Source organism: Coturnix japonica, chromosome Z (genome assembly GCF_001577835.2).
Source record: "Coturnix japonica isolate 7356 chromosome Z, Coturnix japonica 2.1, whole genome shotgun sequence".
NCBI lineage: Eukaryota > Metazoa > Chordata > Aves > Galliformes > Phasianidae > Coturnix > Coturnix japonica.
In genome coordinates, this window is record NC_029547.1 from 63,357,576 (window position 1) to 63,382,279 (window position 24,704).

The window sequence follows — 24,704 nt, forward strand, 5'->3', positions numbered from 1 at the left end:
TGTTTGGTTCAGATAAAGAATGTAAGCATAAAGATAACTGTTATGTCAAACACTTCATATTAGATAATCATTTTAAGAAGTCTGGAATATTTTGTTTCATCACTGTGCAGCCTGCAATAAACTTCATACATACAGTGCAATTACCATTAAATCTGCACCTCCTGTCACAAATACTGTACCTCAGACCAGTTACACGGAAAGAAATGAAAGCCATGATTACTGAGAGGAAATTCCTTCAAAGTGTTTCATTACTGTTGATGTAAGCTCTGCTAGTTGTTCAAAGAAACCAATATCCTAGACATTTTGCGTTAGCAGAGAAATACTGTACAAAGCAGAGCAAATTATGATTATGCTAACAAAACATGCCTAAGAGCAAATTGCAGTTATCCTGCAGCAATCACTTCACACAATTCCTACCTGTTGCTGGATTGATGCTGGCAGCAATATGGAAGTGACAGAGTGCATTTGCATGAGGAGCAATGTTCCTGTGAACTTCATGAGGATCTTGCTGATGTGGAGAGCATCCAGTATGTGCAACAACAGCACCTGACCTCCTTCTTCCTCGCCGAAAGTGCCTCAGGTTTAACTGCATGAAGAATAAGGAGTCATTTTTAATTCCTTTCAAAAAGAAAAGGCAGATTTCATCTGTAAGTGACTTCCCAGACATCAGTGCATTACACATATTTTTTAAGTTTAAAAGTTACTTTAAAACATTGGCTGAGTTTCTCACAAAAATTACAATGTTCTGATTCCATCTGCAGCAGAACAGTATCTTTGTGTTCATATTCACTTATAAAGACACACAGATACTGTGACTTAATTACTGTTTCATATTTCAGTGTGTGGACAGTGCTTCCGCAGGTTTTACACTTAACCAAAAGATACCTTCATTTTCATAAACATACAATGTGCTCACTGAAGATTAGGAACAAAAAGAAAATATGAATCATCTTGTTTCAGAGAGGCTGGGAAAAACTACATTAGTGCTTTGCATTTCATTATATATGTTCTTCCGCTCCCACAAGAAAAGCCCTATTATTTTTAAGGTTCACTCCCATATTCAGTTATATGGAAAGATTATGGAATAGACAGGGCTTCAAACAAGAGTCGCAGAGCACAGTAGCTGCCCCTTGTCACATCACAGTCAGATCCAGTGCTCCAGAAGGAACCCGCTGCTGCCAGAGCTGAGCCAAAACTGACACTGGTTATGTGTTTGGGGAGGGCAAATTAAAGGAAGTGAAAAACTGCTGCACAACAGCAGAAAGGAGAAAGTAGTAACAACATGTACAGAAGCAGCTTTGCAGGCACCAAAGTGAGCGCAGGAGGGCAAGAGATGCTGCAGGCAGGGCAGAGAAACTCCCTGCAGCCCAGCACTGCCCCATGCTGGAGCAGGCTGTGTCCCTGCAGTCTGTGGGCACCATGCAGAGCAGTTCTTCACCTGCAGCCACCGACGAACTCCCAGTGCAGCAGTGGATATAGTCTGAAAGAGGCCACAGCTCATGGAGAGCCCCTGTAGAAGCAGGACTTAGACTGTAGATGAAGTCCATGCAGATGTAGGCCATAGGAAAGAGCCTGCATTCAAGGTACTAAGTACAATCCCATCTAAAATTGTGTGCACATGTGTTTAAACTCCAAGTTCACTTTCACTTCTTACCTCTAATGCATTTTGCATTCGTTCCTTACTTGAAGTATTTCTCTTGAAACTATTTGTGAAGTTCACTGCTTCAGTCCAATTGTTATGTCCTCCACCATACAACAGACTATCACTTGGTAACAAAGTCTCTGCCCAGAGACGACAAACGTTATCCTTACAGCAAGTCAGGAGTACATTGCAGACAGCACCACTAATGAAAGAAAATTTAAGGTGTGAAAACACCACTCACAATCAACACAGCATGAAACCAAAATAACAGTCCCAAAGAGTTTCTACTATCAGCTTCAAAATCATACAAAGTAGTGTAAATGTTTGGGAAGTAAAAACCTAAAAAGACATTACATTCTCGATCATCCCAGGAACAGAGGTGAGGCTCATTAACCTGTAGCTCCCTGGGTCTTTTCTTCCTGTCCTAAAAATGGAGGAGATGTTTTCCTTTCTCCAGTCACCAGGAACTTCCCTATCTGAAAAGTTGTGGCTTGGTGAATGGCTTGGTTACTACATCAGCCAGTTCCCTCATCACCCCAGGATTCATGTCCCCTGGCCTATAGACTGATGCACATTCAGCCTCATGAGAAAGGCTCTGATTTGCTTCACACTGACAGCATGAGGATTTTGCTCACCCAATCCCTGCTTAGAGATTTAGGCATCTGAGAAGCAAGGAAAGTGAAGTGAAGTGAAGACTGAGGCAGAGAACTTGCTAAATAATGGTAATGACTTTATGAAATGTCTTCAATTTAAAGGCTGGTATACAAAAGACAGTAGAAACTTGCCAACACACACAGACATGCAGAATTCAAAATGTACTGACAGGAATAACAGATACATAAAATTATGTTTGCAGGATACGAAATTACAGATATTACTTCAGTTTGAGAATGCATTTAAGGCAATGCAAACAAAAAGCTGTAAAGAATGTTTTTTTTCTTGTGAGTGATTACTTTTTATCTAGTCCAACACCTAAGACAATCAGAAACTCGGTTTCATTATCCACGCTTCCTTCTCACCCATATACCCTCAAGAACTTCAGTGTGAAGCAATAATTTAAATGTATACAAGGCTGTCAAACTCCACTGCAAGCCAAAGAGTACAAATTTTACAACATGTGTGACTGTCATCAACACTACACCTGTGAATACATATGCCACTCTCTATCTCTCCCCCCCAGAAAAAGTCTGTCTAATCTATGAAAGGTGGTGAAAATACATCTCAATACAACTAAGATTATGTGGCAGAACAGTGGATTTAAATGAGCTTTCACAGTAAACAGAAGTAGCTTCCTGCACTTCTACAGAACAGATTAGTTCACAGTATGGAAAACTTTGTTTTAAGTTCTCAGAGAATTTTCGTTTTAGTTTTAGCTTGGGTTCTTCTGGACAATTTGCAAACCTGGCTTGTTAGAACTACTCACCGTGGCATGAATTTGCTTGTCTTCCTCCATGAAAATGAATTTACTGATCGAGGATGGGCCAAGTAAACAAATGAAAAATCAACTTCTTGTGCTTGTTTTCCTGGACTTGCACTTGGTGATGTTACAGACGATCGCCAGTTGTCTGTATTGTACCACACTTTCACAAGACAATCATCCTGGGAGAGAGCAGGGTAAGACAATACATATTTTGGATAAGAACATGATGTATCAGCAGAACTTCATACTTTTAAACTCAGCACCTTGGTTTTCAATTTTTCTTCCAAGTAAAATACTCAAGTCAGCCCAGTAAATAGAACTTGATCTACACTTGATTTGTAGTTGCAGAGATCCCTTTGGTCTGTCTTACCATTAGTAACTCAAATTTAATTCTGCTCATTCTTATTAGCTATCAGTGTTTTGCAATAAATCTACACAAAACTCTACTGTTATTCAAAGTACAACATACTTTGGCAAAAGAACTTGTCAGCTTTTATTGCTTTGGGCTCTGTGACACTTCAGCCAGGTTTTCCACCTATCTTAAAAACAACACAGTCCCCATTAAACTTGCACACCAGCATTTTGCTTGTTTAACATTATTCCACAGTCTCTACTAGGATATTTAGTTGACAGAATAAACTTGGTGCCTATTTGTATTTAATAACACGTGGGAATTTTATATGATTAATCTACTGACTGCGATTATGGGAATACATATTACAATACCTTACCCATTCTGAGTCAGTATCAAGCTGTATTTTAAAATATGACACAGAAAATATTTATTAACCCCAATCCTGTCTTGGGAAATTATCCTTTCCCGGATTGTCAATATTCATGAAAAAACATTTTGGTTTAAAAACAATCAAACAAAAAACAGCTAGAAAATTTTTACCTTTCCAGCAGTAGCAAAAAACTCCCCATCTGGTGAGAATTTCATTAAACAAACTTGAGAGGCAGTACTATGAAATAACAAGAATTAAAAATAGCAAGTTACGTTTCATGAACTTCTTCAGAACTCTAAACAGCTTTTTGCTTTGAATTCATGAAAGCAATTCAATTTTTGTATGAAATCATGTACTGTACTGTGTAGAACTATTTAAGGTTTAAGAAAGTTCAGAAGGAAGAGAAACATTAATACAATGAGTGGTTGTAGTCATACAGAAAAAACACAGAGCAAACAATGCAGCTGAGAACAACCACATCTGTCTGATATTTCAAATGATTGTGACTTAAAAACCGTTCCTAATGGATTACACATGTGTGTTCTGCCCTAGATACATCCTGTTTTCACTTCACAAACATCTGGATTTCAAGCTCATTTCTTCCACTCCACGCTATCTTTCAAGTTCTCTGGGAGACAAAAAAAAAACCCACATTTAATTTTTCCTTATTTTCTTTTATAACTTTTCCTTTATAACTTTTCAGTTATACCATAAAGTACTTAAGAAGTATTTTAAATAGCTTTTACATTCACAATCAAAAAGGTAAAAGATGCCACATTGAAAAATAAAATAAAATAAAATAAAATTAAAAAAAAAAAAAAATATATATATATATATATATAAGCCTACTGAAACGGCCCATTTTTCTGCTTTTAATGGAAAATACGTACAAGTGTACTTTATGAGTTTTCAAGTCCTGGTCTATCACCTGTATGACTAGCTTATTTACAGGAAGAAGGCACACAAGAATTTTATTGTGTAGTGCAAGTACAGTCTATATATTTTAAGCTTGAAATTCTTAGACAAAACGATTTTTAAGGCCTAACCTAAGAGAGATTAAGTTAGACACCAAGTTAATAAAAGCACAATTAAGTGCGTGTGTATTAACAACAGCAAATCCATTACAAAATTTATGAATCAAAGCAAGGCAATTGTCAACTCTGTTTCAGCAACGTGTTCCTACCAGAGCCAACACTAAGACACTTGGGAATGCCTTTTCTAGACACTGAAAATAATCCTGGGAGGGAACAGTATTGCAAAGTCAGTATCCTGACAACTTCCCATTTATTCTTTATCTAATTCAACTACATATGTTGGAAGACATTCAGACACAAAAGCTGAACGGACAGTACAAGTTCTGCTGACCCTTTCTGGGGCCTGTTAATCTCAAATATACAAAACCCTGCTCTTTATACTCCATGAATGAGTGCAGAGGTAGGAAGTAAACACTTCTGCAAGGTTTGAGGCGCACGCATGAGAACTTGCTACTAAAGGGAAATGAGAGTAACAGTATTGCATGTTACCAACTACAAGTAACATATACTCAGATTCTAAAACCATGGGTGTGACATTCGATCTGTATTTTCATTTCTCTCATTAGGCTATGAGATGATGTCACAAGGGTATCTCAATTATCTAACAAAGTCTTGATTTATTTTAGAAAGTTCATCATATTCAAAGGAAAATCTTTCAGCTTGGGATTCTGCACACATTGGTGCAAGAGAGTACAGGGAAAAAAAAACAATTCAAAAGTTAAAAAAGGGCTTTCCCAGGTGCATCTAGGAAACCACCATGAATATCCAGTACTTTATGAGGAAAAAGTACAGGTTAAGTCCTGCCAGTCAACCAGTTATGGAGACCTATTTAAGAAAACTGACATATGGGACACTATTCCCAAGAAAACAGTACACTTGATATCTTAGAAGAGTCCCCTGTGGTGAGAGGAACCAAACTTACAAAATGAAGTACTGAGGTAAAACTCTTCTGACTGTGCAAATCCACAGACACAAAGACTATAATGACCAACTAACATCAGCACCCAAAGAACATCCAGAGACGTGGTAAAAACAAAAGCATCCATCTTTTCATATCTATATCTAAGAATACCGAAAATGCAAAATGTGGGAAAACAATCTATGGAGGAAAGAAAGTTGCGGTCAGTAGGATAGAGAAGGAATTTTATCTAAATTGGTCCTGCAAGTATAATATCTTTCAAATAAGCAGAGTTCACCATATTTACTGTACAAGGAACAAAGTCTGCTGATAGTCACAATGACAGCCTTTACATTCTAATAGTGCTTGATAAAACTGAAGAACTGTTAAAGAACACAAACTACATAAAAAACAGTTACAGCTAAACTGGTAGTAATGAACAATTGTTACGTACTGAATGCAAAAATGATTCTAGAATCATGTTTGAATAGTGTTTATAAACAGCAGTATACAGGATGATTTCACTAAACAAACCAGCAAAGGAAAAGGAACTGATTTTAAAACAGTTTCTTACTTGCATTGCCAGATACACCTCCATTCTCCAACATCTGTTCTGTCAGTGCTGTCATTGTCAGATGAGCTCTCCAAAGGAACATTGGACCAAAGCTGAAGACAACTGGAACCAGTCAAAAGGCGTGTGCCTAAAACAAATAATTATAACAAAACAAATAGAAAAAAAAATAGAAAAAAATACAGATTGAAGAGACAGTGCAAAACAAAATATGCCATATATTAACTTCCATATTAATTAAAGAAACCACAAGTAACCAGCAAAGTTATATAATAGTGCACTTTCATACATTCCACAGCATTGATAGATTGAGTTAATCTTGCAAGGCAGATTCTACTGTCCTTTCTCCTGAGAGAAAATAATTTGAGCTGCAAATTTGCAAAGCAATCACTTCTAAAAGACAAGTAGTTTCTTATTCACAATAATACTTATTAATTTAGCCCTTATTTCAAACATTATATACTGCTGAGGGTAGAATAATCAGATAATACCATACAGATACTGTTTTGGCCCTTCTCTAACAAGGAGGGACACATTCCACCAACTGCAGATTTCATCTCATTTTTGATGTTCTCTATCATGGTAGAACAAAATGAGTATTTTCCTTGTCTCCAAAGAATAGTAAAATTTTACTAAGAAATATTTGAGATAGCAAATGATTTAAGTGCTTTTTAATATTCTATTCTTACCTGTGGGATCCCACGTTAAATTATGTGCTATACCATCCAGTAAGATTTGAGCATTCTTCTGCCACTGATAATGCAACTGCTGAAACATTAAATATTCACAAACTTCAGCATGAAAATACTTTCTTTCCCTTGCATTTTGTAATAAAAATATCATGCCTTCACTGCACTCTCCAACTTCTATGAGGAGTATGCATAAAAATAAATTACTACTCACTTGTAACTTGAAAAAAATCTCAGCTTGGAAAAGTTTTAGTACACTGCACCATCATTAGAATCTGAGTTTTTCAAAGGGAAAGTTTGACTTTAGGAAAATAAAAATCAAAAAGTGAAATGCAATAAATGCACCTCATATTTTAAAACAACTGTATTGCTGAAGGATTTCAGTAAGTTCAGGGGGTTTTCTACTTCCCGCCCACCCCCCCCCACCCAGAAAATCTGAAGATAGTTGACTATTTCTTTGGGGGTTTAGTTTGTTTTTCAATCATTCCTTCTTTCCCTGGGACAACTGGAGGATTAGATTCATTATTTCACAGACAATTTTAAACTAATCATCCTGCACTTCAAAAATACCAGACCCATCTCTACAGAAGTTATTCAAACGAGGAATATGCACTTCCATAAACTGTAGTTAAAATACCAATTGTAAAACACCTCAGCACAGAAGGGCTACAGAAGGTGGTTCAAAAAGGAATCTGTATGATAATGGACATACTCTTTGGAGTGCAATGACGTGCTTGTCTTGTTAGATTCTGGAATTTTCACGATACTAATTATAGACTTAGATATATGTAACATGAAGTATTACAGTATAACCTGTTTTTACTAAAACTATTTCAAATAACATGCCTCTGCTCTCCTACTACCATTTTCACTTCCCACAGACCACTGCATCGCCCAATTTAGGCAAACAAAAGCAAATTTGGCTTTAAAGCAAACCCGAGAAATGAGTCAAGCTTTACAATTGAGTAACTGAAATTAAGGAGCAATGAATTACTTACGTTATGATGTCTGCTGCTCTGCTTCAAGAGACTAACTGGCTCAAAGATACAAACCACATTTCCATACGAAGCTGCAATCTAAAGCAAATTGCATATATATATAAACACATGCATAAAAAAAACAAGCTGTAAAATAAACAAGACTAAAATACGGAATTCTGTTTCTCACTTCAAGATAATATATCTACACCCCTTAGGTAACATGAAAAAAAAGACATTTAACAAAATTATGAAGCAGGTGTTGGTAACATTAACAATACAATCTTTGAGTTACACACTAGTCCTAATGAACCACTTGACAACACAGACTCATGCATTTTTGTTCTTGTTCTTCTATTTCTTTTTTAATTAGATTTATGAGGGATGCTCTGCAAGTAAGGCCTCTTGCTTGGAGCAACCAACCCACTATCAATACGCTTCCTATAGTTAATATGTAAGGAGTCTGCCACCTTCACAGTCTGAAAAATAGACACACCATCAGTTCGGACTGCATTCATAGATCTCCCTAGCACTTTCATGTGCTACATTAACAAAATGTTAATTTTGAAAATACAAGCCACAAAAGTCAAACATCCTACACAAAAGAACATGAAATCAGGACAGTTACTAAATGCTAACATAAAATTATTCCAGAAAGTTGCAGTGTAGGTAGCACTGTTATTTCAAAATCTCATTTTCCCAGGGGTATCAGCCATCTCAAATCTGAATTAGACAAAATGAGAAGTCAAAGCATCTAAATAAAGGCAAGTTTAAGTGACTTTGTTACAAAGACTGATAATAACTATATGTCCCTGTCTCTAAATTAGAGTGACACGGGTTTCAAAGTATAGACTATTTGGTAGGTAAGGATTTGGCTGGAGTGTGCAGAGATGCCTGGTCAAGGACAGGAGACCAGTGATGAGTGGTGTTGAGTGGTGTTACTCAGGGACCTGTATCAGGATTAGTACTATTTAACACTTTGTCAGAGACAGAGACTTTGAGATGGAATTTGCACTCAGCAAATTTTCAGATGACACTTAACTGAGTAGCACAGGTGATAAGACAGAATGCCGTCCCAAGGGGATCTGGACATGCGCAAGTAATGAGCTCACATTAACCTAATGAGGTTCAACAAGGCCAAGTGTCCTGCATGGTGGGATCAAGAAAATCCCAATTAGTGAATGAATGGGAAATGACCCTGCAAGTAAGCATGTGGAGGTGGTGGGTGAAAAGCTGGACATGAGCAGGCAGACAACATCTGCATCCCAAAATTCAAACTATATTCTGGGATAGATATAAGAGATATAAGATATATATATAGGTTCACAGAGATGGTCAGAGGGCTGGAGCATCTCTTCTACGAAGAATGGCTGAAGCAATTGGGCTTCAGTATGCAGAAAGGAAGGCTCCAAGCTTTTCAATACTCAGAGGCGGCTTGTAAAAAGAGATGGAGTGTTCTTTTGTTGCTGTTTTATTTTTTAACCTAGGAACTACATGTATAAATGGAACAAGGATGACAGTTTTAAACTAAAAGAGAGTAGATTCAGATTAAACTTTAGGAATACAATTTTTACTACGAGGGCTGTGAAACTTTTGAACAAGTTGCTCAGAGAGGTTATGGTTGCTCTCTCCTTAGAAGTGTTCAAGGCCAGTCTGGATGTGGCTTTAAGCATGGTGGTATAGCAACAGGGGGCTAGAAAAAGATAATCTTTAAAGCTCTCTTAGAATGCAAACCATTCTACAATCCTAACAGAAAGGCCTCATGCTAAAATCCTTGAAAGACAACATCGTTTAAAACTACTCTAAAACACAGAGATTTACAGAAATTACAAGTTTGCAGAGATAATGCTGACAATGGACAACTTCAAATTGCAGGTGAAAACAAGAAAACTCCACACACGTAAGGAACTGAAACAATTCGGTAATATTTTGAAGTGCAAAAATAAAATGTTCTCCATTTCTTTCTCTCCACATCTCCCAGTCCAAAATAACCCAGAGAAGAAAAATTAACCTAACACAGTGAATGCCTCTCGTGCCAAGTTCACTCTTAATATTCATTTGTAAAACAAATGGAGAAAAAAAATTAAAAACAAAACAAAAAAAAAAGTTAAGTTGAAATCCTAGGGCTTTATACAGCAACAAATACCATTTTGCAAAACTAGGCTCTCTAGGCTACCCAACAGTTTCCCAAGTACATAAATAATGACATTCACACAACAGAACACAGGCTAAAATTGGACTAGTTCTCCCTCATACTTTTTTTCTATAAGCAACATTAAAGGTAGGCAGGGTCACTTTGTAAACATTATGATTTCACCATTATCCAGAAAAATGTAAAGAGTGTAAATGTCTTCATGTCAGAGTGTAAGAGTTACAAAGAGTGTAAATGTCACTATGCCTAAGTCATACAAATTTTAAACTAAAACTGTAGATCCAGTTTTAAAAGAAGCCCTCTGTGTTAAAGTGAATACAGCTAAATAAATTTTTATGTAAGCTAGCATCAGCCTGACCCATAAATGCCAACAATAATTTCATCAGTTACAAAACACATAAATAAACCTTTCCTTACACCCAAGATTAATATCTGCCATCTCAAAATCATTCAAAGTACCTCACATTTTTTATTCCAGTAATTTCATCCTAAATCTCAACACATATGTCTATACATAAATCATACAGATTAGATTTTTTTCTTTTCCCTAATTTTTTTTCCAAATGCAGATAGATATTCTGTCTACCACTGTAACACTGGCTTTTAAAACAAACATTCGCATGCCAAATGTTACCCCTGGAAGTTTCATAAGGTTCTGCAGCAATATTGACACTTTCATTTGTCCTCACTGAACAGCATGTCTCTGAAAGGTATAAAGGAGTTTTGTGTGCTGAAGAGCATCCTAAATTACTACAATAATTGCTCAGAAGGAAACCAGACTTGTATTATATTCTTAAGTCCTTTTATTGGTCAGAGGTAGAGAAGATTTACTTAGCTGTAAGAAAAAGGTTACAGCCATTCTTGCATCAATGTTCAGGAATGAAGCACCTGCCTCTAGGGCAACAACACTGCCTGCCCTCACCTTTGTCCAAACCAGGAACTGAACTGGTCTCACTGTAATAACGTAGAAACATCAGCATGTAAACTAAATCAAAATTATAATTAGTATCTATTTTTTTCTTTAACATTAGTAAAACACGGTGCTAAATAACTTAAATCTCATCTATTTACTAACAGCGCTGTTCCCAGCTAAGACGCCTAAAAAAAAAACATCAAATATTTCAAATGATCTGAAGCCACTGCTACCTTCTTGTGCACTGTCAGATATTTACAAAAGTCACACTGTGTGATTTTTTTTTCCCATGCATTAATTAAAGTTCTGGTCTTAATTCTCATATTAATTAGAAGAGAGGTTTGTAGCTTACACTGGGTGGAAGAAGAACAAGTACAATACTCCGAATAAACTGTTCATTACCAAGTTGTTTGCAACCAAAGGAAAAAAGGTTCAGTGGCTTAAAATTATACTGACTTCCTTGTAAAAGCCATTTTCATGCAAATCTTTATAGAGGAAATGCATAATCCATCAGGGAAATTAGAAATTATCATACATTCTTTCCCCCCACCCCACAATCTCAATCAGTGAGAACTGCAGTTTATTCCCAAAAGTAGAGTAGGAAGAAAGACGACAGTGGCAATAATCTACTAAGTGCTTCAAAGCCAAAGAAGAGGTTGATCAAACACAAACTACTAAGCTGTTGCTTCTTCAAAGTATCTTCCCAATCCATTAGCCATTCAGTAAATTAGAATTAGATTTAGAGGGCAAAAACAGGAAAATCTGAACTCACTACTTTCATAACTTGCTAACAATCCCTTTACAAACTAACTCTATCATTCAGATGGAGAATGATGCAGATTCTTCAGAGTCCTACTGTCTGTAGATGATGCTCGACAGCAGTTTAGAGAAAAACTAAAAAGGTGCATAATTCATAAACTACAGGTTATCAATAGATGCTTTCAAGACAGGTTCAAAATTACAGCCAAACTAAGCTGCATTATTTGCATTCTCTTCCTTCCTATAGATCTTAAGGATCAAAGAGTAATCTGCAGGTCAGTGGATGAGAAATCTGTGTCGGCATTGATGTAGCAGTAAGAAGAAAAGAACCTCTGCAGGAGCAAACTGGAAATACAATGACCTGTCCATCCAGAACTTCCTAGTGAGCTCAAACAACAGTTTTTTGTTTGTTTGTTTTTCACAGTGGAGAAACACAGCATTCTTTATAGCTTAAAACTACCAAAGGCAGAGAGGAGAACACTTCCACATTTTCATCAATGTTCCCACACTACCCTTACAAGAATTATCACTCAAATATTAAAACATAGGAATAGAGTGGCTATGGATCATCTAGATGGTCATTCACAGATTTCAAGTGTAAACACAAAACAGTTTTCATGCAGAGATCTCACCTGAGGAAGAACACACCAGAATCTAACCAAAGCTGTCAGCAACTTAAAAGCTCACATGTGCAAGACACTGATATTATCACCTTATAATACTAAAAAACGGAAAATTCTGTCCGTAAACAATTCTATTTTAAGCCTTTATTAATTACTTGAACGATATACTGTTTATGTTTTATGATATAGAAATTATTTTTGTAGTAAACTAACCTATCTGCCGCTCATCACTGACATGCCTAAGTCTGGCAATGACTAAACCCAGAGTAAATAAACTACTTTTGCTCCCACCTTACAAATATTTTGGTAATTTTACTTTTTTCCCTTACGCATCTTCCTGTGTAGCCCCACCTTAGCTTCTCCAAATTCATTGTTATGCTTATTATTTCCTATTTGCTATGTTGCTAACCAAAAATAAACAGATAAAGCAATCAGCCATTTTCACCTTCAATCTAGCATATATGTTTTAACTTGAAAGCATCCATACTCTAAGTTCTCAACATAGACATGTCCAACCCACACACTGCACGTGGTCCAGCCCAGCCCACACTGCAGCTCATCCCCTGCAATCATGGCAGCAGCTCCTTCCTGCTGATGAGCTTGGCCCAGCCCCAGGCATGCTCCCATCACTCAACAACTACCAACAAACCACAAAACCAGGACACAGAAAGGTCACAGTAAAGTGCTAACTCAAGTTATAGTAAATAATTTTTGTACACTTTGATACGCTGTCTAAACACAGTTCTGTGAACAGTGAAAAACATACACTCTTGCTTTTCACTCTGTTAAAGGATTTAAGATGGCTGAAAAGTTATTCATTTTGGGGCATATTTGCAAATGCATTTTCAGTCAATGTAAATATATTACATGCAAATTTTCAAATTGAATGTGAAGAGTTCATAGATATTTAATTCAAAACTTTCATTATGCTTCCTTACCAGACTTTTGTAGCACCTTTATCAGATAAACTTATCCCCCGTCTTGCAATAATGCCTTACCCATATTATTGCTTCCTGGCAGTATGTACACAAGCAAACAACCGTTTTCAAGTATGAAATCAAAGATCTCTGATGAACACCTTGGGAACTCACTAAGAATTACAACCACTTCCATCAAAACAGACTAAGTTTCTGCTTATATTTATTAACTACGTTATATGTCTTATATGTGGCCCAAGACAATTCATCCTCACTCAGTGTGGCCCATGCAAGACTAGAGGTTGGACACCCATGACTTAACATGACATTCCAAGATTATTATTAGAAGCACCACATACCTTTCCCTGTTGCATTGAACAGTCCACACATCCCACTTGAATGTTTCCATGTTTTGCTCCTGGGATTATCTGTAATCTTTCAAAGTCGGTTCCTAATACAACGATATCGCATCCTGATGCATACGCCTAAAAACAAAACAAAAACAAATCAGAACAAAAATAAACACAAAAAACTCACAAAAAGCAGAATCTGAGAATTAGGTAAAGCTATAGACACTTAAAGCATACCAGTGAAATGGCATTGCCTGTGTATTCTATCTACGCACAACTCACAGACATTTACAAAGATCAAATGGGTGTCTACAATTTCAATCAAGCAACAGAAGATGCTTCGAAGTCCACCACAACACACCTTGTGATGAAAAAGAAGTTCAAGACAGAAGAGATAAAATGGAGTTACAAAAAAGTCTATGAGGTCTATGAGGTCAAAAAGATTCAAGAAGAAAACACAAGAATTGCAGATGGGAATCTGCAGAACACTGATATTAAGGATCAACCCTTAGAACCAGCCCCACTAGTTCTAGCACATGTAATGGAAAAGTCTCTTGACTTGAAAAAAATTAATGCAGAAAAATGTAACATTATACTTGCAAATTCAGAACATGACTGTCATGTTTTCAGGTGTTTCTGGTTGAAGAACACTTTTGGCCAAACCTCCTCTAGGATATCTCACTATTTCATATATTAAAACAAATGAAGAAAAAAAAAATTCAGTGTAAAGCTAGTTTCCCTGACAGTATGTTCAGTGATGTTTCACAAAAACAATCTTACTCTGTAAAATGATCATCATCCTCTACCAGTATTCATTTTTCCAATCTGCTGACCACCAAGCCAGACTTAAAATGACTTGATAGCTGAAAGTACTGCCTAAAATACTTCTTCAGGATAAATATATGCATTAACTATTAAACATCCTACCCCTTCCTCTCCTGTCTCCTCTTCACCTGGAAGGAGTTTCTAGTGCCATTGTTCCTCCAGTCAAAACAAGATCACTTATTACAAATGTGTATACTGAACTGCAAATTCTGATTTAAAACTCATTTCAAAAGAGACTTAATACTTATTTTCTATACAAATGTTGAAGTTATTTTCACATCACAATGAGACATTAAACTTTCAACCTATTCCTCAAAGAACATTTATTTCTTTTGTCAGTAACTATCCCACTTGCTGACTCATTAATTAAATTCATAGCCTACTTGGCAGAGGTTACTCAGAAGTACAATATATAAATATTTTCCCGAAGTCATAGTGTTGAATTTACTGCTTTGCATCAAGGCAATTTTAAGAAACTACAAGTCTCACTGAAGAGAAAACACAGCTTTATTAGAAATGCTTTCAGAAGAATGAAGTGCCAAATACTGCACGAAGCCCTCCACCTCTTCTGTTTGACCTTCTAGGCCTCATCAGCACTTGACAGCCTTAACAGTCATCCCCAGATGATTCTCTCCCTTCCACACCAACAAACAAGCCTGAGATCATGCAGGATTACAATATTCCCAGCAAGGTGAATAAGAAAAAGCATAAAGAGTAAAACAAACCACTAGCAGCAATTCTGGACTCTGTAAACTAAGCATTTTAACTGGATCAAGAGCTCCACCAGTTTTTACATAGCAGAAAAAGAAACAATTCCGAGTACACTTGGATTTTGCACTGGAAGAACTATGAAGAAACTCTCAAACACCAGAGTCTTTCAGAACTCATATTTTCATCAATGTTTCCATCATAAACAAGGGCTTAAAATACTGTAAGAACTCCTGTTCCAACAAGAAACTACAAATGCACTCAGGAATCCAAGCTATGGCTGGAGTAAAACAAATGTCTTTCTAGGATCTGCATTCTCTGAAAACAAGCAAACAACAAATAACCTATAGTAATTCTATCCTTACATTTTGGTCATTCTTCACATTACCCAATAAAAAAAAATTACATCTCAGAAAGAAAGAATCACTTCTTACACATGTCTATTCAGACATCTCAGACCACACTTGGTCACCCTGACTTCCCAATCCCTAGCAAACATCTCTTCACTCAGTACAGCCCAGGCAAGCCAACAGGTGGGACACCCACAATTCAGGAAGTTAACTTCTGATGTTTAGTTAAAGTTAACCCACAGGAAAAACACCATTTCAAGGACAAAAGGCACAGCACACAGAAGGGGAAAGCTAAGTAACATTCAACAGAAAAACACGTTGGAATAGGTAACTAAGCTGTCTGCTCAATGTAACTGCAACAGTCTCTCTCTCCTCCCCTTGCCTAACAACCTAGTCCTGTGATATGTCCTGCTAACCAGATACTTCAGCAGAGGAGACTGACCAAAGCTGTCCATTGCTGCTGCCCCCATGCTGTTCTTTGCTCAAGCAGTCCCTGTGAAATTATTCACACAAGCATTTACTGGAGCCCACACTCCAGCCCAGATGGTGGCTTCTAAGCAGTAGCGTTCAAAATAAGAGCACCAAACTAACTTCTGGACTAGTTTTATACTTTGTTTATATATTCACCGCAGAAAACTGCACAAGGTATTTCAGCACTGTGTAATGAATGGAAGTCAGTGCTCAGTAGTAATGGTTACATCCTGTACTCCAAATAGTCTCACATACAACAAAAATGAGTACTGTCAACTACTCAGCTTCCATTCAACTTTTTACAGCAGGCCTTATCCACAATAGTTTGCATTCTGTTTTCTACAGGACAAGAAGCAGCTACAAAAAAGATGACTTTACGCTATGAGACAAGGAGATGCTGTTTACATTACCATGTTGTTGTAATATTTATTAAACAACACACTGTTCTTCTGTTATACAAATAACCAAGGTAGAACTAGTTTAAGCTGGGGGAAGATGGCCTTCACTACCTGGCGACACAGCAAAACAAGCCTGAAATTAGGAAGTGAAATATGTTTTGGGACTTCATTTTACATGTGGGAAGACTTTCTTTACCAGAGATTGTAGTAGTAAGACAAGGGAAATTCTTCACTAAGAGGCTGGTCAAGGGTTGGCACAGGCTGCACAGGTAAGCTGTGAATGTCCCAATCCTGGAGGTGTTAAAGGACAGGATGGATGGGAGCTTGGGTGATCTGATCTAGCGGCCAGCATACCTTCTGGCTTATATATTCATATAGGTATAAGGAACAAGCAAACATATATGGGTTGATGATGCAAACTATGAAGACAGGGCAGAACTCTGCTGGGCCTAACATGATGCAAAGCTCTCAGATGAAGCAGATCAATGGATGGCACTTAGCAGGACAGAGGTGCTCTCTGGAAATGGTCTCTCCTCAGCTCCTAGACTGGAAGCTTACCAAACTGCAATCACCTTTCCTCTTGTTTCTTCTGTGCTGCCAATTGAGCTACTGTATCTGAGGTAACTCACAGGGCTCCTCAGGGCCACTTTTAACATCAGAGGATCTCAAGGGTGGTTACGCCTCATAATGCACGAAAAGAACCAAGTTCTTCTGCTGGGCTGAATGCAAACATAACACAGTCTATTTGCCAGGGCTGAATACTACTCACAGAAAGCCTTCAGTTGGAAGGGATCTTAAACATCTTAAACTCCTCACACATGAGACATAAACTGGCATAGGTGGGAAAAGCGTGTTTCCCTTTCCTCCTTTTTTATTAATGTTTTATGACTGTTTCAGATACAGCAAAAGAGCACTCAATTTTCCTGTTTCACATTCTGACAGTTAAGCCTTTTGTTCCCCCACCCCAAAAAAATATATTTTACTTGTTTATCTTTCTGAACAATCTAGTGAATTTAATATAATGCTATCAAATAAATGACAACTTAAAAAAATATATAAGAAAAAAGAATAAAGAAAGCCAACAAAAAAGCAACAAGACAAGGTATTTCTGCTGGCAGCTTTAAATCTGAGGAAGAGAAATCCATTAATAACCTTCTGAAGAAAAGGGGAAAACCAAGTCAAGATCAGTGTGTGTACAGGAAACACAGCCACTGTATTTATGTCAAAACAGCTCTTGTGAACAAGAGACCTTACAGCAGCCAGTGAAAGCTGGACTCTCTGATCACTTCTTTCGCCCCAGACAGAGATTTATTACTCTTTTGACCTCATTTATGTTGCACTGACACTTTCTGAAGGAGCAGACAGTGCTCTTCAGTGAAAGCTTCACCTTTCTCCCTCAAAAAACAATTATGTCAAAATGGGAAGCTTCCTGTGTCTGTATCTTACTAGCACATCAATGGTGAAGTAAAACAAACTTTGGCTTCTAACTAAATCATTCCCCACCACTCATGGGTCTTTTACATTTCTGGATATCTGAAAACAGACAGTTTGATACTCTGGGAAAGCAAAGTGACAACGGCTTCCATTTAACAAGTCTCCCAACTTCAGTACGTGTCCTCTAGTGACAGCTGAGGGCTTTCGGAAGCAAAGGCATAACCAGGCAAGGCCAAAGTTGCACAACCCGGCTCTCAGAACAGCAGTGAATGGGAGCACCAGGATGAAAGGACTAGGACTGACAGAAGGTTTCACCCAACGTTTGCTCTGCACAGCGCGGCCCTGCACTCAGAGGTGATCTCGAAGCCGTCAGGCCGAGCTCCGGGCTCGGCTCCGGCACCGCGGGGCCCTCGTTTATATAACGGGCCGCCCCGCCGCCTCCATCTTCCCGCTCACGGCCCCAAGCACGGCAAGTTACGGACGCACCCCCCCGGTTCCCCGCAGGCCCCGCCGCGTTCAGCCCAGAGCAGGCAGCGACCTGACGCAGCTCCTTTCCGAGCCGCCGGGCCCCGGCGGGGAACTCACCGTGAACGGCTGGTCGTGCAAGCTCCCCACGGAGAAGCAGTTATCCCCGGGGTTCACGGCCCCCGTCAGCACCTGGTGCAGGTTCATAACGACACTCAGGCACCCGGCGCTGCCGGGGGCCGCCGCAGCAGCCCGGGCGTCCCTCCTCCTGCGGGCGGTGGAGGCAGTGGCACATGTCGCGGGGCGGAGCCTCCACACCCCGGCACCGGCCCGCCCTCCTCACGCAGCGCCTCTCGCGGGAGCTCCTACTAAGCGCCGGTCTCGGCCCTGCGCCTGCGTACTGTTATTTCTCCTCACAGAGTGTTGAGGTGGTGGCACAGGTGGCCTCATCCTTGTTGTGTTGATGAATATGATTTAGCTGGGAAGTATTGGTAATGGTTGGACTAGATGATCTTCTAGGTCTTTCCCAACCTTGATAATTCTGTGATCCCTTGAGGTGTGTTCAAGATCAGGTTGGAAGGGACCTTAGAGATCATCGAGTTCAACCCCCAATAAGGACTCTGTAGTCCAGGAAACAACTGTTCCGCCTCATATACTCTTTGAGTTTTGTTCTTTCTTGCCCTTGATCTTTCTGCAAGGTATTGCTGGGCTGTGGATGCCTGAAGCGAGGCTGTGACCTCGGTGAGGTCAAGAAGAAAAGTGCTGGCTAGGATCCCAGAGGTCTAAGGTTCACCCTCTGTACCCAAGTGGGAATAATGAAGCATGCTCGATTCTCTTCTTGGCTTTCATGGCTTTATAGCAATGTAAACAAGTGAAAACACTGCATGGCATCTTGGGAAAACATAAAATGCATAAATACATAAAAATAGGCATTTGTTAGCGTTGTCCTAAACAGCCAACCACTTCATGAAACTTTCCTTTGGAAACAGCTTCATTTTTCTATTTCCTCAGTACCCTGCCTTTTATATCCCTAGCCTTCAGGTTGCAGTGACATTTGCTTTTTATTTTTTGTTCTGTTTTCATCTGGCGAAAGGTATTTTGTAACAGTTCACGTTGTCACTTCTCTTAACATTTGCAGCGCACTGCCTCCTGTTCTGATATAACCTTTACTTGATGAAGAAGATACGCACTGACTGGTATCCTTTTGTAGAAGGTACGAGTGAAGATATTTTGATTTATTCATCCTTTATTTGGCACTTGGCTTCCATTTTACAAGCTTAAAGTAGCTGTTTCCAAGGTGAAATCCATTATTAGATCCTTCAGGCCTGCCAATTAACACTTGACAATTACAAGCTTTTAAAATTTCCATTCATATTGTGAGTTTTGCCTTCCTTTCACAGGCTGAAATTAAAGCAGCTTTTGAAGAATATTACAGAGAGGCTACTGGTTAATACATTTATCCACCTGCTCTTTGTTTATTTATAAAATAGGCTGTGAACACCAGTGATTTAGAAAATGGAAATTTGGCTGTGTTTGGTTTGTTGGTTGGCTGGTTTTGCATCTTTTACAGGAGCCTTTAAAGCTTGGATTGCTCCTCCCAGCTTGCCTTTACTGGGGAATAGAATCACTAACACTGGAAAAGACCTCTAAGATCATCCAGTCCAACCAATGCTGAATTTGTGTGCACTATGTGACTTGATATTCATAGGATTATGCATTATGCAGTGCTGTTTACCAGAACGTATTTGTCCTATTAATGTAAACTCTAAGTTATTCAACAAGTCTATTATTTCCATTATTTTTCTCTGAGATACAGCAGATTTAAGGTCAAGCTGAAAACATCATTTATTTCTTTGCTTGTTGTGGAACAAGCCATTTATATAAGCTGTTTCCCACTCGGGTGCATCCTCCACCTCTTCACTTGCGTCTGCTTCATCAGGTAGTCTCACTTTTTGTTTTTATGCCAGCAGTGTTAGTGGTAAACAAGGAAAGCTCAGGAGTTGTTTACTTGTTTTTCTGCTTGCTACATTTCATTAAGGGAGCCTTGTTCCTACCCTCAGGCATCCCAATGCACATCTACAGTGTGTCTGTTCAGTTAAGGACTTTGTAAACATTATCTTTTGTCTCCCAAATTAGAGAAGAACAATCTGATCAAGAAGAGTCGATCTTTGCATTCCTTCCACCATACAAACCCTGTCTATTGGTAGTTCTATGAAACATAAAAACAAGGAGCTCAGACTATTTGGACTTCAAAATTTAAGCCTAGTGTTAAATTCATGGCTGACTGCTACATACTAAGTGGAAAATAACATTATAGTTACTGAATTTAGTGGAACTAATGTAGTTCCACTCATGCCTGGAACACTTAAGAGGTTTGAAAAGATCTATTAAAATTGTTGTTTTTCTTGTTACTTGATCATTTGTATGTCATCCGGATTTCTTTAACTGGCGATAAAAAGTTTATGTTTCTATGAGAGAAAATGGCATTAACCATACTCTATTTTGTCAATAACAAATTGAACAATTCTCTAACACAATTCTGGGCAGGATCTAAAATTTACATGTGCATACTTTTAGATACAGTGGTATTTCTGGAGGAGGGCCAGAGAAATGATCCCAAGAATGGAACATGTCTCATACGAGAACAGACTGAGAGAGCTTGGGCTGTGTAGCATGGAGAGGAGAAGGCTGCTAGAGTCCTGAGGGCGGCCTGTCAGTATCTAAAGAGGAACTGTGAGGAAGGAGGGAACAGACTCTTTAGCCCCTTATGATAAGACAAAGGGAAATGGTTTCAAGCTAAAAGATAGGAGCTTTAGGTTGGATATAAGTAAGAAGGATTTTACAATGAGAGTGGTGAAACACTGGCACAGGCTGCTGAGAGATGTGGTTTATTCCCCATTCCTGGAGAGTTTAAAGGCCAGGTTGGATGGTACTCTGAGCACCTGATGGAGCTAATTGTAGGGGAGTTGGACTAGATGACCTTTAATGTTCCCTTCCACCTCAAATGATTCTATGATTCTAGGATAAGGTCGTCTCTCAATATGAAATTCAGTCTGTTTTGCAGCTGAAGATGATAACTTTTCAACTAGATTAATAACGAAAGTGCAATTTCCTTATTTTATTTTTGCTGTGACTGTAAATACTCAGTGTTTGTTTGTTTTATTTTTCATTTTTAATGAAGACTGTGACTTTCCTGAAACAGCATGTGGTTTTGTGTTGTAAACTGTTTAATCTGCCCAAGAGCAATACTGCTTTCTCATGACTCTTCCCCCAGCACATACTGTACACTCCACCTCAATGGGCTGATTTTATTTACTGCTGAGTCAATATTTACCACTCTGCTATTGCCTGCAGCAGTTTTAATCCCTGTCTGAACAACTGAATGGGACCAAGAGCTTTTTAAAGCATGTGGGCTTTTATCCTGTCATATTCAATGAGTTTCTAGTGAACGTTAAGAGGGAGCAACACCCCAAAGGGCTGGAATGAAAGTGATTACAAGTGCCACGTGTAGCAGAGCAGTGCTAAGAAGATACATATAGCATTCCTTTTACAGTTTGATTATTCCTGGAGCATAGCACTGTTTGTTTGCACATGAATGCTAGTGTTCCATTGCAGACACTCATCAGGAAAGATTTTTGCTATACAAAACACTTGATTTCACAGAAGGTGCTTGTCAGGGGTAGCTGCAAATTTCTGCCCTTGCCATAGCCCCTATTTGCAGTCAGTGTACATACAATGCACAGAGGAAAATAGGAGTCTTTGCAGTGTAGCACAGGGCTATCTGTGGTGCCTTGATAAGATAAGGGGCTATCTAATATTGCTGGTAGTTGCACACACACAGACATTTGGTGGAGCAGACAGCAACAAAGATGTTTGCGGTCACAGACAGCAGGACAGCGGACAGCTGCCTTCCTGGCAGAGAATGCAGGAGCAGCAGCAAAGCTTTCACAGTAATATAGGAAGAGAAAGAAGTTATATTTCTTTATTTTTTGTATTACAGTTGTCCAGGAGGACTACACCAGGATGTGGGATGTACTGTATGAGAAAAGGGAGGTGTAACACGTGGAAGGTGCTCTTCTCCCTACAGAGAATGTCATAGGGTATTTTATGTGCGCAGAACAGGAGAAATCCTGCTGTAGCAGGGTCATACACCTGAGAAGAACCAAGCCTAAGAGGAAGTAAGAGAAAAAAGAAATAAGAGCATTTGTCAGGACGCAGGTGTCCTTCCAAATATTGTTAGACTTAAGTACTTTGACTCAGATCTGGGCTAGGCTGTGTCAGCCTTTCCTTCCATGTTCTGTCATCTTCACAGGCAGTGATTTAAAACACAAAATCTTCTTCAAACTTACAAATGTTAAAATGTGAACAGACACAGTATAAGCAGCTGTGTGGACCTTTATTTGCAAGTACGGTTAGTGCACATGTAAAACCTTGAAACTGGTTAGGGTAGGCTGTCAGCTGCATTGCAGAGAAATCAGTTTTGGAGGAGCAGAAATACATTTATGTTCTGCAATTCCAGTGTGTGTTAACTGCCGAACTTCCACTGCAGAGGCCACTGTGGTTCTCTCGCAGTGATGCATAGTGCTTTATCAGTACCACTGTCTGTACGGAGCTCTTGTTTGAACTTTACATTAAGTGTATTGCTTCTGCTTTTCCTGAGGGACTTTGCAAAGGGACTGCCAGCGAGAAGTATGATATCCATTCTGTTTGCTTTTGTAGCTTTCTCAGTTTTCTCCTTAAGCAAAAACAGGAAAACTCAGCCTTCCTCCAGAAGGAGTGAGAAGCAGTTTGATAGACATCAAATATAATCTACCCTCTTGTTTTATGTTTGAGTATACTAGTTCAGAAAGGAAAAGTACTAAAAATAATAAAAGTAAAACTCAGCATTCAAAAGGCTGAAACTTCAGTCTTCAGTCTAGGGAACTGTTTCCTGCACTTGACTGCCATGTTACATGTAACTCTCATGTTTACCTGTTAGGGATTTTTTTGTGTGCATATGAATACGTGTGTGGCTTTGTGAGCACACAGAAGGGAGGACGTGAATCATCCCTAATGCACATTACTTGGCTTGTTTTCATAGTGCACAGCAGTCAGCAGTGATTACTTGGAACGTGAAGAAATATGAATCCTTAAAGATTTCATGACTAGATGACTAAGCCAAAAGCTTACCACCCTTTGGTTTACGAGGTTTTTACAATTCTAAAAGATCATCATGTTTTTATGTTACATAAATAGTACTAAAATAATGTGTGGGGCTTTTTTCTTTTCTTTTTTCTTTTTTCCTAGATAGAGCACTACCATTTTTGCAGTAAGAAAAAAAAAATTTGGGGGGGGGGGGGGAAGAAAAATAAATAAATAAAAAGAAATTGATCTTCGGTTATTTTAATGGGCTATGCAGTAAGCAGCAGGAAACATAAAATGATATGTTTATATATATTATACATAATATATAGTATATAGTACATAATTATATACTATATATATATTATATAATATATAATACATAATATATATAGCATGTATATTATATAATTGATTATATAAACTTTATATATATATATTTATATAATTATAAATTATATAATCAATTATATATATATAATCAATTTGGCATTGGTCATGGCTAGGTGAAAATACTGCAATAACTGCAGATTTCCACTGGAGAGCTGTTACACAGGTAATTAAAACAATGGTCTGCAGGAAAGTATCAGTGAAGCATTTCATCTTTGTTTTGGTACTGCTTTTGCAGTCCTAGAACAGACATTTTTTGGTAACCATGAGCTAAGCCAGTTTAGTTACAAGTGCTTTGACTTTGTACACACATAAAGAACATAAATCAATTTCAGGTTTGGGAAATAGTAATGTTTATAGGTCTGTTTTGCATAACAGTATCATAAATAGTAGATTTGGAAGAATTTTTAAGCTTTGTGAAAGAAAGTAAAATGATCCAGTGATGCACATTTGCACGCTATCTGCTGGTCTGATGACTGAAGAAACTGGAAATGAAAGCAGAACGTGAGTCATGCAATAATACATTGGATCCTAGGTTTGTCAGCTTGGAGAAATCTAACAAGAAGAAATATGTGCAAATTGTTTATTTCCTTCCTAAGGGAAGAGTGGATGCTACTGACTGATCAGAAGGAGGAAGTGAGAGATGGTGCTGGATTAATTTTACAGCTGAGAAGGATACACAGAACTGATGGATTACAACTGTTTTCCCTTTTTTACTGTTGCATAACCCTTGGTAGCAGCACCAGAACAAAGTTCTTGGCCTAACAAGGTCACACACGTTCACATGACAGCAAAAATCAGAGTGAGGAGCAGCTCAAGCTACAGAAAACTCCAAAACATGGAGCTCTGTGTGATCTCATGCAGCCACAAGC

The 24,704-nt window shown here is 38.4% G+C and overlaps 1 protein-coding gene across 1 annotated transcript in view; it reads right to left on the reverse strand.

Moving 5' to 3' along the window:
- The window catches only part of DMXL1 (Dmx like 1), a 65,059-nt gene extending 46,424 nt beyond the window's left edge, over positions 1-18,635 (reverse strand). The window contains exons 1-9 of the mRNA XM_015849942.2: positions 18,442-18,635; positions 13,680-13,805; positions 7,978-8,055; positions 6,980-7,058; positions 6,294-6,420; positions 3,958-4,024; positions 3,066-3,241; positions 1,655-1,844; positions 418-586 (exon numbers count right to left, since the gene is read on the reverse strand). Coding sequence (XP_015705428.1) covers positions 418-586; positions 1,655-1,844; positions 3,066-3,241; positions 3,958-4,024; positions 6,294-6,420; positions 6,980-7,058; positions 7,978-8,055; positions 13,680-13,805; positions 18,442-18,528 — 1,099 coding nt within the window. The 5' untranslated portion in view covers positions 18,529-18,635. The remainder of the gene's footprint in view (positions 1-417; positions 587-1,654; positions 1,845-3,065; positions 3,242-3,957; positions 4,025-6,293; positions 6,421-6,979; positions 7,059-7,977; positions 8,056-13,679; positions 13,806-18,441) is intronic.
- Positions 18,636-24,704: the final 6,069 nt, after the last annotated feature.